General features: G+C 52.7%; 1 protein-coding gene across 1 annotated transcript in view; it reads left to right on the top strand.

Annotated features, from left to right (window-relative positions):
- SPNS3 (sphingolipid transporter 3 (putative)) overlaps positions 1-19,779 on the top strand; it is a 42,884-nt gene that overhangs the window by 8,846 nt on the left and 14,259 nt on the right. The window contains exons 4-8 of the mRNA XM_036338787.1: positions 165-316; positions 958-1,024; positions 1,719-1,861; positions 2,673-2,825; positions 7,465-7,654. Coding sequence (XP_036194680.1) covers positions 165-316; positions 958-1,024; positions 1,719-1,861; positions 2,673-2,825; positions 7,465-7,654 — 705 coding nt within the window. The remainder of the gene's footprint in view (positions 1-164; positions 317-957; positions 1,025-1,718; positions 1,862-2,672; positions 2,826-7,464; positions 7,655-19,779) is intronic.

Here is a 19,779-nt window from a genome sequence, read left to right as displayed (position 1 = left end):
GGGGAACCTGGGCTGGGAGGATAGCGAGGTGCCTGCAGCTGGATCCTGTCTTCCTCTCCTGGGGGCACGTGTCTCTAAATGCCCTCGCCCCTCTGACAAACCCTTGAGTCCCTTGCCTGTGGCGATTTCTGGAATGCACCATGTTCTCATGCCTGCCCGCCCAGTACTCCTGGCTCTTCTTCCTGTCCCGGGGAGTGGTGGGCATTGGCACCGCCAGCTACTCCACCATCGCGCCCACCATCCTGGGCGACCTCTTTGTGAAGGACCAGCGGACCCGGGTACTGGCTATCTTCTACATCTTTATTCCTGTTGGAAGGTTAGTAGCACCCTGGACCCATTTCCTGGGGTGGCAAACTGAGGCCCAAAGGAGTCAGAGCAGGGGCCGGGTTGGGGGAAGATCCATCGGACTCTACCCCTTTCTCACCGGGTCACTGTCCCTCTCTGCGCCTCAGCTCCTCATCTGTGAATGGGGACCACACGCTGGTGGGCTGTGGAGAGGTTTAGCGAGAGGAAAGGTGCTCCCGACATGCTAGTGCACTGCGGAAGGGTGAGCAAGAGCAGCTTGGAGGCGGGCCTGCTCAGAGAGGGGTGGCTCTGGAAGGGGAGGCAGAGAAGTGCACCAGGGCTGCAGTGTACCCCACAGCGGGGCAGGACAGCGTGGGACTTACAGTTAGGCCCCAAGCGCTCTGACCCGGGTTTCCTGATGTCGCCTGACTCAGCCAGAGCTGGGCCTCGCGCAAGGGAGGGGGTCCTCGTATAGAGAGACAGTGGACAGTGGTGCTGGGATGGGCGAGGAGCCAGAGGTCCCTGGTGACCTGACCAAGGGCAGTGGACATCTGGGCCTCATGTGGCTCACTTTTCCCAGTGAAAGGGCCAGAGCTGCAGGGGGCCGGCTCCCTGGGGTGGGAGTGCCCAGGCTCAGGCTGGCGTGGCGCCCTCACGGCCCCTCTTTTGCAGTGGTCTGGGCTATGTGCTGGGGTCAGCTGTGAAGGCGCTGACTGGGAACTGGCATTGGGCCCTGAGGGTGAGTCCAGCTCCTGTTTCTTCCCTCAGCTTTCCCCCTGGGCCGAGGGGACTTTCCAGCCTCCAGTGGCCTTCGCCACTTGGCACCGTACCCGGCGCCATGGGGGGTGATCAGTATCAGCAGCTTCGGACAGTTGGGCCTCCTATGGAATGTGGGCTGTGGAAGCCATGGCCCTGGGTTCAAGTCCTGGCTGCTCAGGCTGCTAGCTGTGTGACCTGAAGCAAACCACCTCCCTCTTAGGAGCCTCACTTTGCCTATTTGTAAGACGAGGGAGTAGATGCTGCTTAGGAACTCTTCAGATTAAGGAGATGAGATGGAAAGTACTGGGGCAGGGCTGGCGTGGCAGATGGAGGGGGAGGGGCAGTGATGGGGGCGGCAGGACACAATAGCCGGGGCTCCGGTTCTCAGTCGTGTCAGGCTCATTGATCCAAAAGAGCAGTGTCTGCACTGGACCCACAGGTATTAAAGCAACCCCACGGACACCTTGCTCTCATGGGGGGAAGGGAGGGCGGGGGGTGATGGGGTGAGAAACGGGTAGGCTCTGTATAACCAGCACCCAGGAATTGAGCCCTTCTCCCACCACCCCCAGGGCACAGAGCACCCCAAGAGCCTGGACCACAGAGCTCAGTCACCCTAACATCTCTGGGTCACAGGGGCATGTGGCACTGAGCTTCCCGGGTCCTCCTGTCCCTAGATCATGCCCTGCCTGGAAGCTGTGGCCTTGATCCTGCTGATCACGCTGGTTCCAGACCCGCCTCGGGGAGCTGCGGAGAAGCAGAGGGAGGTGAGGGACGTGAGGAGCAGCTGGTGTGAGGATGTCAGATACCTGGGGAGAAAGTGAGTGTGCCTGCTCCTTCCTGCTTGTCCCCAGAATCCCTGCCTCCCCCTCTCTGCCTCCAGGGAGCCCTCTGTGACTGTCCAAGTTCACAGCCCTTTCTTTCTCCTCTGAGCTCCCACTCACCAACCGAGATGCCCCTCCCTCGCTTGGAGGCCCCTTCCCCCTAGCCACGTGACAGAATATGGGCTGGGAGGGAGGGAAGGAGGGAGGAAGAGGGGAGGGGGCAGCATGAGCTCCAGCCTTGGCTCGGCCACAGCCTTAGCCCTAAGTGACCTGAGGCTTGGAGCCTCACTTCCCTCATTTATTCAATGGACGTAATTCTCCAGCCTCGCCTGCTTCTCATGGCGCCTGGGGGGATGGCGGGAGGTAATCACTTACCTCTCTGAGCCTCCTGGGAGTGCACCTCACCTCAATTCCAGGCATGGCCGGGGAGGCAGACAGGAGGCAACTGCATTCCCAGGCCTCATGATTTACCCAAATGTGGGGCTCGACCAGGACCCAGCTGTTTGTTACAGAGCCATGAGGCCGAGGGCGGGCGCCCGGAGGAAGGTGGGGGCAGCAGGGGGGCTTCTGGAGAGTGTGGTGTTGGATGTGGGCCTTTCAGGCTGGGGAGAGCTGGTCCCAGGGGAGGGAGGAAGGCAAAGCCTGAGTACAGGCGTGGAGGTGGGACGTGCAGGGGCCTCAGGGGATGCTGGGTAGGAAGCGGAGCCCACCTGAGTGCCCGGACGATGGGAGAAGAAGGAACAGAAGCGGACGCCCCCTGCAGCCCCAGCCCTCTCCCTGCCTCAGCCAGGGTGCTTTCTCTTGCAGCTGGAGTTTTGTGTGGTCGACCCTTGGAGTGACAGCCATGGCCTTTGTGACTGGAGCTGTGGGCTTCTGGGCCCCCAAGTTTCTGTTTGAGGCTCGCGTGGTGCACGGGCTGCAGCCTCCCTGCTTCCAGCAGCCGTGTGACAGCAAGGACAGGTGAGGCGTCTGGGAGCCCTGGGCACCTGGCCCAGGTTAGGGGGCTTTTGGTGGAGAAGTGTCAGGAGGTTCCGAGCCCCCAAACTCAATCTGTCTGGGCACATGGTGCTCGGCGAAGACCCCAGAGCTCGGGAGCCAGCTGGCAGCAGGAGGCTGGGCTGGCTCTGGCTGAGCCCCAGCCACCCTGGGTGTCCTGAGGCGGCTCCCTTGTCCTCCCTGGACCCCAGTCCCTGGCTCCCCACTCTTGGACTGCTGTGGAGCTCCAGAATGCACTTGGGGTGGGAGTGAGAATGATGGGACTCTTAGGCAAGTTTCCTTTGAAGGGACCCATAGTATGAGGTCATCCCATTTTACCGATGGCAAACCAAGGCACTGGGAGGCCTCGTTACTCACCCGGCTTAGGGATGTCACCCATGCATTCATTTGTTCTTTACCTCATTTGGGGCTCTGAGAATCGGGGGAAGCTGCTGGGAGGGTGGGGAGGAGCGGAGAACAAAAGCCCTCAGGGAATGCCCGCCTCGCTCTCTGCCCTCCTCACCCTCTTCTCCAAGGACTCCGTGTCTCCTGATTGAGAGAGCACATCTCGGTCCTCTCCTACTTGCTTTCTCCTCCTCCTTGAAACCCTTAATCCTAGTTTCTCCTCCTAATGGATGCTTTTCAGTCCCTCCCTCTCTCTGCCCCTGCCCCATAGGCCCTTCAGAGTCCTGAGGGCTCTGAGCTCTTCCCGGAGCTCTGTGCTCGCTGAGGCTTTAGTGACACCAGTTCTCTGCTGGCCCCCTCTCTTGCCTCTTCCTCACTCCCAGATGGCCAGAGGGAGGGCTCCCCATCATTGCCAGGCTGGCCCATGCCCTCTCACTTGTTGGTGCCTTTGCTCAAGCTACGCCCTCTGCCCATAGCTCCCTCCCCTTCTCTCATTGTTACTTCTTAGGCTTTCACTTTACTTCAGGCCCTAAGCTATGCATTCCACATGAAAAACCATCTGAGGTTTTATAGTAATTAATCCTATTATTCCTGTATGACAAATGAGGCGATGGAAGATCGGAGAGGGTGAGTGACTTGTCCGAGGTCACACCACTAACAGGTAACAGAGCCAGGATGCAAACCCATCTGACTCCACGGCTGGTGCTTTTAAGCTCCACATCCTGTTGCCTCTGGAGACTGCCTGTTACTGTTAATTGACCTGAACGTCTCTCCACTTAGCTGGGAGCAGCTTCCTGGCACTCACCCCGTGGGTGCTCAGGGAAAGCACCCGTAAGTGAATCAATGGATGCATCCAACGAGGCTGCCATGTTTGTCTTGGAGCTTGTTATCTCCCCGGAGGCAAAGACTGAGTTCTAACAGCCCCCAACAGCTTGGAAAAGTGGGGAAAAGCAGTACTCGGTTCCACCCCGAGCATTAACTGGCTGTGCATTCCCTGGGCAGCTTACTTCCCCTTTTCTCAGCTTCAGCCTCTTCTGTCTCAGCCCCGTCATAGAACCTATGTGAGAAACTGACATGGGAGTTTCTGTTAGTGTCCTGGGGTTGGTGTAACAAATTACTGCAAACTTGGTAGCTTAAAGAAACAGACATGTATGTTCTCCAGTCCAACATGGTTTCACGGGGCTAAGATCAAGTTCAGCAGGGCCACAATCCCTCCGGAGGCGCTGTGGGAGAAACCGTTCTTGTCTCTTCCAACTCCTGGTGGCTGTCGGCATTCCTTGGTCTGTGGCTGCATCACTCCAGGTTCCTCATCTGCAGACACATGGCTTCTCCTCTTCTGTCTCCAATCTCCCTCTGCTTCCTTCTTATAAGGACACGTGTGGTTGCACTTAGGGCCCACTAACTAATGGAGGATAATCTCTCCTCTCAAGACCCTTTGTGCAATCACATCTTGTCATGTGAGGTAACATTCGCAGGTTCCAGAGAATAGGATGTGGACATCTTGGAGGGCCATTATACAGCCTATCACAGAGTGGGTAGAAGGTCCCAGTGTTGAAGTTCTGCACAGGCTCCATCTATTAATATGCCCTCTGTGGTTAGGATAAGCCTTAGGGTGAGGGTGGGTGAGGGCAGAAAGCTGCAGGACACAGGACTCTAGCTCGGCCAGAGGGAAAACTTCCAACACTCAGAGCTGGCCAGATGGAGAGGGCTGCATGGGGGTAGTGAGCTTCCTACCCCTGGGGGTATGTTAGTAGAAGCTGAACAGCTGCTTGCCAGGACCATTGTGCAGAGAATCAACATAGAACTTGCAGGCCTTTAAGGACCCCCAACTCTTGGCTCTGAGAGTCTGATTCTGGGAAGGCCTTATAGAGGGGCTTGGTGACTGGATGTGTCCTCTGGCCACACCCTCTGCTTAGGGGTCTCCCTGTCTGAATAATGAACCCTAAGACCAATCAATCTTGGTCTCGGAAATCTGCCAACACCAGCTCAGACTAGGACTCAGGCAGATCGCATTCATCCGGGATTCAGGGTCACTTGACTGGGCTGAGCCGGAGCCTTGCACAGCGAGGAAGGGTGGGAGGGTTCAGTGAGCACCTTTAAGCTGCCTAAGGACCCATGTGCTTCGGTCGGCAGAGGGCCAGGAAGCCCTGGCTGTGTGGAGGTCAGCAGGGGCTGTGTGACCTGAGGCAGGTGCCTGCCCACTCTGGGCTCTATACTTTCTTCTGTAAACCGAGGGGGTGGGGCAGAGGAACAGGCCCACCAGTCCTCAGCCTGTGGAATGGACATTTCACAGAAGTTGTTTAGAGGAGAGGAGTTTCTTGCGACACTCAATTTGTCAGTAATCATAGTCTTGCATCTCTCATGTTCTTCCATCTTGTGGGAGCCACCACGAAGGTAATGGCAGGGCAGCGGGACATCCCATGAACTTCTGGAAATGTTTGGGTCTGGCCAGGTGGAGAAGTTGGGTGGGGGGTAATGTTACTCAAGGCCAAGAGAAGAGTGAGGGCCAAGGCAGGGACGCTAGAAAGCTTAGGGCGAGTTTAGAGAATTCCCAGTCATTTATGTAGAGGGAGGGAGAGAGAAGAGAGGGGAGGTTACACAGGTGTGCGGGGGCCAGTCCTGCAGTACTGGCCGAGAGCTTGCCCCGAGGACAACAGGGAGCCACTTGGGGGTTTGAAAGGTCCTGGTTACATTTGTGTTTTCAAGAATTCATGTTGGTCAGTCTCAGTAGCCCTTTGAGTTTCTTTAATAGGAGGCTTGGGAGAGCAGGATGGACTAGAAGATGAAGATGTATGTCCAAATCCTGCCTCTGTCATTTATTGGCTGGGTAATCTTGACCTTAACCTTTTTCAGTCTAACTTTCCTCATCTGTCCACCTGGGAATTCTGGGAAGGTTCAATGAGCTCATCTGCTCAGCATGTAGCTCTTGTGGTCCAGGCTCTATGCTCCCAGCACAGTCAAGAAAGTAAACCAAACCTGGTCTCTGTTCTCCAGGAATTCACAGGCGATGCCCTGATGACAGAGACACAGAAGTGCGATGGTAACCAAAGGGAGTAAAGGAATCAGGGGGAAGACATTTCCAAAGAGGAGATAATTGTGATGGATCTTGAAGGATGAGTAAGAGTTCAGTAGGTGCAAAAACTAGTGAAGTGTGTCCAGATGGAGGAATAAAAGTACGAAGTGGGAATGATAACAAGTTCCCACTTCTGGAGGCAGAGGAGGATGGAGCTGGAGGTTGGGGTTGAGGTCAGCCAGGGTCAGATCATGAAGGGCCATGTGTGCCAAGAGTTGGCACCAAGTCTGGTGATGTTTGAGAGCTGGTGGAGAATTTTAGGCTGGGGGTGGGCAGGCGGACAGTCAGATCTGTGTTCTGGAAAGCACCCTCCGGGGACCTGTATGGAAATTGATTTGGAGGCACAGGTTTCCACAGGAGGGAGGTACAAGAGGGGCCAAGTGCGTGAAGTAGGCCCCGGCGTAGGCGGGAAAGGTAGTGAAGTTAGGAGGGGGCTGCTTGAGAGGTGCTCAAGGACAGAGAGTGGAAGGTGGGATTCAAGGAGGGAGGGTGTGCAGAATGTCTAGACCAGGGCTGAGGATCATAGGAACTCAGTAGATAAATGTTCACTTGCCTCCGTTCCCATTAGTATTGGGGGTAGAAGGTGAGGAGGTTGGAGCAAGATTGGCACCAGAGAATTGAGATTTCTGAGTGGGATAGTTTTGGGTGGTGAGAGGATGGAGAAGGTTACTGGGGTTGAGGAAGCCTGGGAACTGGGGTGCTGGGCAGCTCACCTCATGGCCAGTGGCATCCCCAGAATGAGTCAGAAAAGGGGGTGGAGAGGACCTGGGTTCCTACCACGTTCCCAAGGGCCTGGGGGCGCTGTGAGGAGGGAGGGAAAGGGGCCCACACCCACATTTTTTTTTTAAATATATTTTATTGATTTTTTACAGAGAGGAAGGGAGAGAGACAGAGAGCCAGAAACATCGATGAGAGAGAAACATCGATCAGCTGCCTCCTGCACATCTCCCACTAGGGATGCGCCTGCAACCAAGGCACATGCCCCCGACCGGAATCGAACCCGGGACCCTCCAGTCCGCAGGCCGACGCTCTATCCACTGAGCCAAACCGGTTTCGGCCCACATTTCTTTTGGATCCCAGATCATGCACAGCGGCAGGTGGCTGCACCCACCCACTGACCAATCCCTTCCTGTGTTTTCCCATCAGCCTGATTTTTGGGGCACTGACCATTGTGACTGGCATCATTGGGGTTGTCCTGGGAGCAGAGGCTTCAAGGAGGTACAAGAAAGTCAACCCGCGGGCTGAGCCCCTCATCTGTGCCTCCAGCCTGTTCGCTGCAGCCGTCTGCCTCTACCTGGCTCTCATCCTGGCCCCGACCACTCTCCTGGCCTCCTATGTAAGTGAGGGCCGCATCGAAGGCGGGGTGAGATGGGGTGCGATGGGAACTCCTGCCTGATAAAGGTTCACACTGTGCCAGGTCTTTACGTGCAGCAGGTGTATCAGTTCTTCCGGGTGGAGCTTGTTATTCCCATTTTACAGATGAGTAAACTGACGCTTACCAAGAGTTACCCAGCTAGGAAGGGGGAAGAACTGGGATTTGAGCCTAAGCCTTTTAGATGCGAAAGTGTATTCTCTGAGCTCCTGGCTAATGCTTTGATTGGAGATAACGAGACTCCCTTGCTCCTAGGACGTGAAGAAATAGGGTGATTCCTTCCAGGTTACAGAGGAGGACAGTGAGGCCCAGCTTGGCCATAGACAGTGCAGACACTGCTTTAGAGGTGACCCTTGTGATACTATCATGTTTCCAGATCCATGACCCACACGTGCGCCTCACACTCTATACCAGTGACAGGTGCTCACGCCTCCCAGCCTTGGCCATGCCCGCGCCGCTGCCAGGGGCACCATTCTCTACTGTGCACCTGGAGATCCTTCTCCTTCTGCAAGACCCAAATCAAAGGCCACCTCCTACTCTCTGTCTGCTCCCAGTTCAGTTCCCACTTGGGCTCAGCGCATGTGTGGCTCCCATTAGGCACCGCGGCGCACGGGTGGGGCTGTAGCCACATACACACGTATGTGTGTGCAGCGGTGTCCCTGCCCCCAAAGCGCCATCCCTGACGGACCCACCTGGTGGGAAGGGCGCCGACTCTGGGAACATGGCTGCAGCCTCACCCCGGCCGACAGGCTTGAGCGCCTCCCTGTCCCTGGTCCCAAGGCCGTGAGACCCACCCCATGGACGCGGAGGCCCCTGCACGTGTGTGCGGGGTTCACTGAGCAGACTGGACTCAGAAAGAAAAATAAAAAAAGAGAAAAGGAAAACAAAGAAAGCAAATCAGTAACAGCCTTCCTGTTCTCCTGCCAGCAGTTTGGAGATCTCACTGCCACCCGATCTCACAGCTTTTCCAGCCACACTCATGGGCTAAAAAGCTAGTCCCGTTTAAATCGAAACTTGGGTTCTACTTCCCAATAAAGCTTCTATCCAGGCCCAGATGGCATTGGAGGAAGGAGGGGAGCTCCAGGCGTCTCTGCTCTCCTGTCCCATCTCTGTCCCTTGTCCCCAACACGGCCCCTTCCCCAGGGTCCTGACCCCTCCAGGGCTGGGCAAGTGGGGGGTGGGGTGGGGGATGACCCCAAATGGGAGCTGAGCTGTTTTGCTGACTGTGCGTGGCCTCCACGGGCGGGTGCCCAGAAGCTGGCTGACGCCTCGCTTTGGGCCACGTCGTTAGGTGTTTGGGACCCGGGCCCTGGCTGCAGCATTGTGCGGCTCCCTGATGCAGCTGACACAGTCACCGCCGGCCTCTCGCTTCTCCCTCTGCCCCTCGTCAGGTGGTGCCTTTCCAACCTTCCTGCCAGACCCTGTGTCCCGACAGGCACCCTGTGGGGCTTCTCTCATGAGCCTCAAGCCTGTCTCCTCTCTTGTGTCCGTTTAACCCCCTGGATGAACTCAGGAAGTGCAGCTGCCCCCACCCCTGCCCTCTCTCCTCACCCCGCACTGCAGGCTGGTCCCTCTGGCACTACTGTCCTCAGCCTCCCAGTGCCAGCTGACGTGCTTCAAGATGCCCCGAGGATGCCCTCTGTGGATGCCCCTGGGTGGTCCTGGTGCGAAAGGGTCAGCATTTCCCTGGCGTCCAGCCAGAGAGAGAGGCCAGCCTCCTTCCTGATGGGCACTGCCCTGTCTGTGAGTGTTGCCAAGACCCCTCACTCAGTTTTCTCACGCTTCAAATAGACGCTCCCAGCCCAAGTCTCCAGCCTTCTATACAAGCCGGGGCCACACGGGACAGCTCCATTTCTCTCTCTAAACCCTGAGGGTGTGTCCGGCGCCTCTTGTAAGGTGCGGAGCTTCTCACCTGTGCCCTTAGCTCTGGTTGGGCTTCCGCTGAGATTCCTGGAGAGCAGACAAGTCCAGTTAGCATGCCTCTCTCCCACGGCTCTTATTTGGTCTTTATGACACCTCCGTGGGGAAGGCTTTTTCTCATTCATGTGCACTTGACAGATTGGAAAACTGAGTCCCAGAGACAGCAACACAAAGAACAGAACAGACAAAACCCAAACTCAACCCCACAGACTATAAAGTGTCTGTCCTTCATGCTGCACTGACCTTTGTCACCTGCATGGGAGAGAAACAGCCTGCATACACTTGGCGCCGACAAATGCTTTAATGCTTTCTGGCTGAGGGAGCAGAAGAGTGACTGGGACCATCATCTCCAGCCGGTGGGACCTCGATGGGCCTGACCTTGCAGGCGGGCTGAGGCCCAGGCAGATGGAGGCCCGGCAAAGGCCTGTCCCCGCATTGGCTGGGGCCGTGGACCCCCTGCCAGCTCTGCTTCTGCCTCTGCTTGGTTGCCTCTGGGAGGCAGCTCCTTGGCTGTATTTTGGGGACACAGCTGTCCCCCCTCCCACAGCCTGGCATGTTTCCAGAGCTGGATGGCTCATCTAGAAATGACATTGCGTCTTGGCGGACAGAGCCAGCTGGAGAAGCTCTCCTCCAGGTCTGTCGGGTGCTGGCTGAGGGGCAAGGAGGCAGGAGGCCAGGATGCATGCGTCTTCCAGCGCTGGGAAGCTGCTCCTGCCTGTGGCTCGTGTTTGGCCCTGGCACGATGCCTAGCGGTGCTGAGCCTCCACGGCCGGATCTCCAGCCTCGCAGAAGCCATGCGCTTCTTCTGGACCTCCCGACAGACCCCCCACCGCCACCGTCCTGTTGTACCTCTGAAGTCCACTTGAAGTTCTGACTTGAGATTCAGGCTCCAGCTCCTTCCCCCAAAGTGGTTATAAAACCCTAATCCTGCCAACCTACTCACTTCTTTCGGTCCCCTCTGTCCTTTCCTGGCTCATGTCTTACTGTCTTTCTCCAAGACTGTTCTGGGAGCCACCTTCCTGCCCACCCACCACGATCTGTTCTTCCCACTCTGCCAGAGCGGCACCATGGACCTTCCCTGCTCCGAAGCCTTGCATGGCTCCCTGGTGCCTCTGGAACCAAGTCAAACTCTTCATCCTGGAGTTCAAAGCCCCTCACAGACTCTCCTGACAATCTTAGTAGCCTTATGCCCATGCCGTCCGGCCGTGCAGGTCCCCTCTCGATTTCCAGGACATGCCCCAGGCTTCCCGCATCTGGGGCCTCCCTCCGTTGCCCCCACCCCTTTTCCATATGCCTGGACCACTCTGGGCCTTCAAGGACCGGCTTAAGCACCATCTCTCCATGGAGCCTTCCCTGATTGGTAGGCCTGACCCTCTCCCCATCCTCCATGGCCCTCAGCATTGCCTTCCTTGGTCCATGGTCATTTATACTTTCACCCTCTCCCAGCAGGGCCCAGGGTGGCTTTGATCTTTCTCAGAACTCCAGCCTGAAACATAATGTCAGGTGTCTTGGGATGGGAGGGGTGGTCACTGCTTGCTGAGTGAACGGTTGAGTGACTAGCTATGTGCGATCATTTATTTATCCAACACATAGTTATTGAGTGCCTATAGAGTGGCATGCTGGTTTAAATGCTATGGATGTAACACTGGATAAAACAGACTAAGATATCAATGTCCTCAGGGAGCTTACATTCTAGTCGGGGGAGATAGACAACAGGAAAGATACAGAAGTAAATTTCACAATGTTCTGGACTCGTAAATGCTTAGAGCACATTGAGGAGAAGGGAGATAGGGAGTATGTGGGGAGAGGGCTGCACATTTTTTTTAAAAAATATATTTTATTGATTTTTTACAGAGAGGAAGGGAGAGAGATAGAGAGTTAGAAACATCGATGAGAGAGAAACATCGATCAGCTGCCTCCTGCACATCTCCCACTGGGGATATGCCCGCAACCCAGGTACATGCCCTTGACCGGAATCGAACCTGGGACCTTTCAGTCCCCAGGCCGACGCTCTATCCACTGAGCCAAACCGGTTTCGGCGAGGACTGCACATTTTAAAAAATACGTTTTTATTGATTTTTTTAGAGAGAGAAGTAAGAGGGAGAGGGAGACATCGACGAGAGAGATGTCTGCATGCCCCCTACTGAGTGAGGATGGAGCCCACAAGCTGGGCATGTGCCCTGACTGGGAATTGAACCGGTGACCTCTTGGTGCGTGGGACAACTCTCAATCAATTGAACTACACTGGCCAGGACAAGGGCTGCAGTTTTATGTAGCGTAACCAGAGAGGCCGCCCTGAGAAGGTGGTTGTTGCGTGAAGACCTATAGGAGGTGAAAGAGTGAATTATGTGGCCATTTAGGGGAGCAGTTTTCCAGGCGGAGGAAACAGTAACTGTAAAGACCCTGAGCCAGGAGTGTACCTGGTGGATTCGAGGAGCAGCAAGGAGCCTGTGGTTAGTGTGGAGAGAGTGAAGGGAGGGAGGGAGAAGAGGACAAGAAGTTGATGGGGCCGGATTACATAGGGCCTCATGGGTACCAGGTGGGATCGGGTTTTACTGAGAGTGAGACAGGGTTTTGTGTTGAGGAGCGGGAGATCTGGCTTGTGTCTTCTGCATCAATTGAGATGATTGTGTTGTTTGTCCTTTATTCCATTCATATGGTGTATTACATTGATTGATAGTTGTGTGTAGCCAACCTTGCATTCCTGGGATAAATCCTGTCTTGGCCATGGTGTGCCGTCGGCCCTCCATAGCCATGGGTTCTACATCCATGAATTCAATCAATCTCGGATAGAAAATAACTGGAAAAAAGGGAAGTTATGTTGTTGCTGACTTGTACTATGTTAAGCCTACAGTGGTTGTGTCTATACTAAACATGTACAGACCGTTTTCTTGTCATCATTCCCTAAACAATAATCTATAACCATTACTTACATAGCATTTCCATTGTGTTGGGCATTACAAGTACTCTAGAGATGATTTAAAGTATACAGGAGGATGCATCTAGGTCGTATCCAAATACTGCACCATTTTATTTTTTATTTTAATTAAAAAAATACATATATTTAATTGATTTCAGAGGGGGGGAGAGAGAGAGAGAGAGAGAGAGAGAGAGAGAGAGAGAGAGAGACATCAATGATGAGAGAGAATCCTTGATCAGCTACCTCCTGCACCCCCCCCCCCCCCCCCACCACTGGGGAGTGAGCCTGCAACCCGGCATGTGCCCTTGACCAGAATTGAACCCAGGACTTTTCAGTCCACAGGCCGATGCTCCATCTACTGAGCCAAACCAGCGAGGGCTACTACACCATTTTATATAAGGAACTTGAGCATTCACGGATTCTGGTGTCCTTAGAGGCCCTGGAACCAATCCCCTCCGACACCGAGGACAACTGTCTAAATCATTTTTACGTGATGCTGAATTCGGCTTGCCAGTATTTGTGGAGGATTTCTGTATCTAGTGTATTCATTAAGAATATTGGTCTGTAGTTTTCTTGGGAATGGCATCCTAGAATGACTGACAAGTGTTTCCCCCTCTTCTGTGTTTTTGGAAGGGTTTGTGATGGGCTTGTGTTAATCCATCTTTAGATGTTTGTTAGAATCCATTAGTGATGCCATCTGGTTCTGGTCTTTTGTTTGGGAGAAGTTTTTGATTACTGACTAAATATTTATTTGTTATAGGTCAATTAAGACTTTTTATTTCCTTTTAAGTCAGTTTTGGTAGTTTGGTATATTCTGAGTTTGTGGTGGGAGGTCAACATCCAAGTAGAGGTATGGTGGAGTTGGATACAAGAGTCTAGAGTCCAAGGGACATGACATCACCCCTAAAGCTTCAATGGGTGGAACTGGCTGCAGCCCACCATGAAGGATGTCATTAGGTTTGAAGAACCTGTGAGGGTCAACATCAGAAAGGCACCTAAAGGGGCTGAGGAATTGGCTGATGTTGAACTTCAAAATAGGCAGGGTCACTTGAACCTCTTTCATCCATCCATTTATCCCCTTTCCTCAGATTCCAGGAACCAAAGTTCTTGCACTATCTCTGCAAGTCCTCAGAAAACTGATGGCCCCAAGATCTGCTTGGGAAGAGCCCATGGAAAATTGAGCATGTGTGTCAGTGTGTGTATGCATCTAAGTGGGAATATATTTAGGTCTGCGTATAGGAGTGCTGATGTGTGCTCTGGTGTGTTCAACTTCTGTGTACCTGTATAGTCATACTTCATGGGTATTGCATGTAAATGCATATTCACTAGAGGCCTGATGCATGAAAATTTATGCACTGGAGGGGGCGGGGGGGTCCCTCAGCCTGGCCTGCCCCCTCTCACAGTTCAGGAGCCCTCAGGAGCAGGAGGCAACCTGGCGATCTGGTGAAGGCGATGCCCCATCACACCTCTGCTGCTGCCACTGCTGGCAGTGCAAGCCTCAGCCAGCCCTGGTTACCTGTACCTCCGGCCAGCCCTGGGGGGGTAGGGGGCTGAGGGGACTGGGCGCCGCCATCTTGTGGCTGTGGGTGCCACCATCTTTGAGGGCATGACAGTCAATTAGCATATTCCCTCCTTATTGGCTCTGGGTGCCGCCATCTTTGAGGGCAGGAAGTCAATTAGCATATTCCCTCTTTATTAGATAGGATTCTATATGTACACAGTGTGTATGAGTGAGTCTATGTGTGCGTTTTGTATTGTATATATGTTTGTGCATGTGTGTGCACGTACACGTGTCAGGGCATGCAGATAATTGTGTGGGACATGTGTGCATAGGTGAGTGTGCACATGTGTGTCTGCAGCTGAGTATAGTTTTTCTTCCATTGCTTTTGTGGCTGTAGCTGCATCATCTGTCTGCCCCCAAATTTCCTGAAGTAGGAGCCAAATCGTGCTGTATGTTTCATGGCAATGAGGTTTCTTGAGCTTGCAAAGTCTAATCTGGGACCTTCCCCAGGGGAGCTCACGCCCAGTGGCCCACCTGCCGGCACAGGGGTTTCCATCTCTTCCCTCCTTCCAGTCCTCTTGGCACGGGAAGTAGACTTTTTTGGCTGTTAATTGGGATCCAGACATGCACAGCAGGTCTTGGCTCACACCCTCTTCTTTGGCCTTCTTCCCAAAGCAGCTGCCCTTCAGCGGAGAAGGGGTTTGCACTCAGAGAGGGACTGAGCCCAGTGCCAGGCTCCACCATCACTGGCCTGATTGCTGGAGGACAGGGCTGAACTCTAGCAACCCCTGTGGGTGGGCTTTGTGGTCCAGATGGGAGGGCAGGAGTGGGGGATGGGAGTGAGCATGCATTGAGATGTCTGCAAGACCTGGATGTCATTCCTGCTCCGTCATTTACTAGCTCTGTGAGCTAGGGCAAGATCTTGGCCCTGCCGTGCCTCCATTTTCTCAGCTATAAAATGGGAGTGCTAGTACTTACCTCTTGGTTTCCTTAGGGAGCGAAATGAACTTTTGTGCTCGTTCTAGTAACTATGACTATGTGATGAAACTTAGTTTAAAACAGCCAGAACATATTTGCTCACAGATTTGCAGTTTGGCAAAGTTGGGGTGTGTGGATCATTTACCTTTTTTCCACTGGGGGTTAAGCAGGCAGGATGGGGTAGGGCTGGGCCGCCTGAGCTGATGCTGACTATTGGCTGAGGCCGCAGCTGGAACTTTTAGCTGGAACACCTGCCCGTGGCCTTTCCATGTGGTCTGGGCTTCCTCAGAGCATTGTGGCCGGGTTCCAAGGACCAGCATCTTGAGAGCCGGAGCCAGATGAAGCCATATTGCCTTTCATGACCTGCCCTTGAAAGTTACATAGCGTCACTTTCAAGGTGTTCAGTTCTTTGCTGGAACCACAACTTCTCTCTTGGATTTGAGGGGAGAGAATATAGGTTCAGACTTTTGATGGGGACGGACAGTGATCTCAAAGAGCATGTGGAAATATGGCAGTGGGTGTTTGGGGGTAAATACAATCTGCCACAGTGCCCCAACGGCTCCTCCTCCACTGTGGTCTGGGTCCTGCATTGTGGGAAATAGTGTCTGGGCACATAGCCACAAGGCCCCCACAAATGTGGGCCATCCCCTCCCTGGGCAAGTGTCTAATCCCATGCTGCTCTTTTGGTCTCATAGGTGAGAAGCCTTGGGGTTCAGTCTTCACACTCAACCCCTGCTGGGCCCCCTGGGCTGAGGGAGCAGGGGCCAGGAGGAGCAGAGCCAAGGCCATGGTGAGGTGGCTGGAGGAGCTGCAATGCTCCCTTACTTATCAAGCATTTCCCAAGCACTTCCTGTGCTCCAGGCTCTGTTTCAGTTCTGGGGATACAACATTGAACAAAACAGGCAAAAATATGTGTGTAATGAAATAAACATGGAAAATGAGTGGTATGTTCGATGGGGATGAGCTCTGTGGACAATAACGGAGCAGGGAAAGGGGAGCAGAAGAGGGACAGGGCAGTGCAAGGTGGTCAGAGAGGCCTCACTGACATAGTGTCACTTCCGTAGTCACTTGAAGCAATGAGGGAGGGGCCATGCGAACCTGGGGTGGAGTGGGGAAGAGCATTGCACACAGCGGGAACAGCAAGTGCCAAGGCCACGAAGGGGAAAGCATGGCTGGTGTGTATAGGAAATGTGGTTGGAACGGGGCGAGCCAGGGAAGAGCAGGGGACATGAGGTCAGAGGTAATGGTGGTGGGGATGCAGGTTGCATGGGGCCCTGTACATATAAGGACTTTGGCTTCAAGTTTAAGTGAAATGGGAAGCCAGTAGAGGATGTCTAGCACAGATGAAACGACCTGATTTATGAGTGTACCAGTGATCTGTTGCTATACAACAAATTGCCCCAAACTTAGTGGCTCAAAACAATGGTTTATTATTTCCTGTGATTCTGTGGGTTGGCTGGACAGTTTCTCTGTTGGTGCCCACTCCAGTGGCTCCCTTCACCCGGAGGACGGGCTGGGCTGGCATGTCCAAGCTGGCCTCACTCAGGTCTGGCTGTCCGATCCTCCACGTGGCCTCTTGTCCTCCACGCGGGAAGACCACCTCCTTACGTGGCGGTCCCAGGCCAGCATTCCAAGAAAGCAGAAGTGGAAGCTGCAAAGCCTCTTAAGGCCCCTGGCCAGGAACAGCTCATCATCTCTTCTGCTATTTATTAGTCAAAACAAGGTGAAAGGCCAGCCCAATTTCACCACGGGAGGGCGCTATGCAAGAGTATGCATGCCAAGAAGCATGATGAATTAGGGGGTCGTTTTGGAAGATCTCTCATGTGGTTTAACAGGGTCTCTCTGGCTCCTGTGCTGACAATAGAATGAAAAAAGACAAAGACAGAAACAGGGAAAGGAATTAGGAGGCCTTCCAATAATACAGGCAAGAGAGGCTGTGGCTGGGACTAGGGCCATTATGGAGGAGGTGTGGAGAAGTGGTCAGATTCTGGTATATTTTGAGGTGGAATCAACAGGATTTCCTGACAGGTTGGGTGTGGAGTGGGAGTGAGAGGGAGGAGTCGAGGGCGGCTCCAGGGGTTTTGGCCTGAGCCATCCGAAGTATGGACTTGACATTGACTGAGATGGAGATGCAGTTTGTTTTGTTTTTGTTTCAGAGGGGGTGAAATTAGGAATTCAATTTTAGACATGTTAAATTTAAGATGCCTCTTAGGGCAGTCAACTGGAAATGTTAAGAGGCAGTTAGATATATATGAGTCTGGAGTTCAGGAGAGAGGTCTAGACTGGTTATTTAAAGGTATGAGGTCGAATGAGATCATCCAGGGAGTGAGCATGGTGAGAGAAGAGGACCATGGATTAAGCTCCAGGGCACTCCCCATGTCAAGGCTGTGGAGGCATCAAGTGCTGAGACCAACAATTCAGTCTACCACACGGCATCCAATGACCTTTACGTTTTTAATTGGGAGAAATAAAAAAACAAAAGCAAAAGCAGAAAGGGACAATTTTATCCATATCCTCTTCTTTCAGAATTAGCAACTCTCAACATCTTGGCCTATTTGCTTCCACGTTTGTTATGTAATTAGGTGACTGTCATTCTATACATGTCACACAGATTTCTTTATTCATTTATTTATTTTAAAAATATTTTTATTGATTTTTTACAGAGAGGAAGGGAGAGGAATAGAGAGCTAGAAATATTGATGAGCGAGAAACATCAATCAGCTCCCTCCTGCACACCTCCCACTGGGGATGTGCCCGCAACCAAGGTACATGCCCTTGACTGGAATCGAACCTGGGACCCTTCAGTCCGCAGGCCGACGCTCTATCCACTGAGCCAAACCGATCGGAGCTATTCATTTATTTTTTGTTAATTCTCACCTGAGGATATTTTTTCCATTGATTTTTAGATAGCGTGAAAGGGAGGCAAGGGAGGGGGAGACAGAGAGAGAAACATCGATGTGTGAGAGAGACATCTATTGCCTCCCACACACACCCAGACCTGGCCGGGGATTGAACCTACAACGCAGACCCTAAATCAGCGATGGCGAACCTTTTGAGCTCGGCGTGTCAGCATTTTGAAAAACCCTAACTTAACTCTGGTGCTGTGTCACATATAGAAATTTTTTGATATTTGCAACCATAGTAAAACAAAGACTTACGTTTTTGATATTTATTTTATATATTTAAATGCCATTTAACAAAGAAAAATCGACCAAAAAAATGAGTTCGTGTGTCACCTCTGACACGCGTGTCATAGGTTCGCCATCACTGCCCTAAATCGAACACTCGACCCTCCCCCTCAGGTGCATAGGCAGATGTTCTAACCCCTGAGCAACGCCGGCCAGGACCCAGCCTCCTGATTTTTGTTAGTCATATCATTAGTTTTACTTTTTCTAGTTGTATAACACCCACAGCCTGTTCTGTAGGCATACTCCTTCTGGTTGTTTGACAGCAGTCCAGATTTAAATAGATGCGGTGCTCACTATCAGTCCCTTTACATAGATCCTTCATTCCCGAGTTCTTTATTTTGCTTCTTCTCCTAACCGGGTAGATTTTTGGGATTAAGTAGTTGTATTCATTCTCCCTCGTCCCATGTCCCCCCCAGAAAGGCTAGAGAGATTGTATTCCTTTGGTTCATTCATGTTTGAGATCGTCTTCTCCTCTTCGACTCTTTACTTGAACAACATCTAAGTGGATATATACACTCCTGGCTCACATTTTCTTTCCCTCATTCCTTTGCAAACATTTGCTCCGTTGTCTTTTGGCATCAAATGTTGCCATGGAGAACGAAGTTAGTCTGATTTTTAAAAAAATCCTTCATGTTGAGTCACTTTTTCCATCTGGATATCTGAAGGCTTTATTATTCATTCCTGAAATTCAGTAGCTTAGCTAGGATATTAGTTATCTCTTGCTGTGGAACAACTCACCCCAAAACTTAGCCATTGAAGGCAACACACATTTATCACCTCTCTGTTTCTGTGGGTCAGGAATCCAGGCACAGCCTAGCTGGGCCCTCTGCTTCATGGTCTCTTACAGGCTGCAGTCAAGGCAAGGGAGAGAAAACAAGGGCCATCTTGGGAATCATGTCAGAAGACGCTTACCTTGGCTAGGCTATGTCTCAGTGGTAAATATCCTATAGCATAACAAAATCTCTTTCTAATAACATTAATGCTCTTCTCCTTTTTAAAAAATATGTTTTTATTGATTTCAGAGATAGAAACATCAAGGATGAGAGAGAATCATTGATTGTCTGCCTCCTGCACCCCCCGCCCCCCAATTGGGGATTGAGCCAGCAACCCGGGCATGTGCCCTGACCAGGAATCAAACTGTGACCTCCTGGCTCATAGGTGGCCGCTCAACCACGGAGCCACGCCGGAGTGTCAGTGCGGAGTATCCTCCTTCCCCATTTCAACTCTTTGAATATTTCTTATGTTTGTTTGTTTGCTCTTACTTGGGTTGTGTCATCTCCAGGGCTGGGCCTAGGGAGAGGCAAGCAAGGCATTGAGGGCGCATAATTTCAGGAGGCGCTCACTCTCAGGTATTGACTCAGCCCTTGTGTCACCTGAGAGTAAGCAGCTCCTTAAATCCGTGCCTTGGGTGCTTGCTTGCTCCAGTCCCGCCCTGAGCACCTCCGCGTGTCTTCCATATCATCTACTTCTCTCTCCTGTTTCCTTCTCTTGGTGTTTTAAAAAAATCATTGGTCAGTGAGATTATATCAAGCATTTTCTTTATATCAGTAAGTCTTCTGTTAAGGCCTATTCTGTTTCTAGC

Source organism: Myotis myotis, unplaced genomic scaffold (assembly GCF_014108235.1).
Source record: "Myotis myotis isolate mMyoMyo1 unplaced genomic scaffold, mMyoMyo1.p scaffold_m19_p_17, whole genome shotgun sequence".
Taxonomy (NCBI): domain Eukaryota; kingdom Metazoa; phylum Chordata; class Mammalia; order Chiroptera; family Vespertilionidae; genus Myotis; species Myotis myotis.
This window is presented reverse-complemented; position numbering and strand designations above follow the sequence as displayed.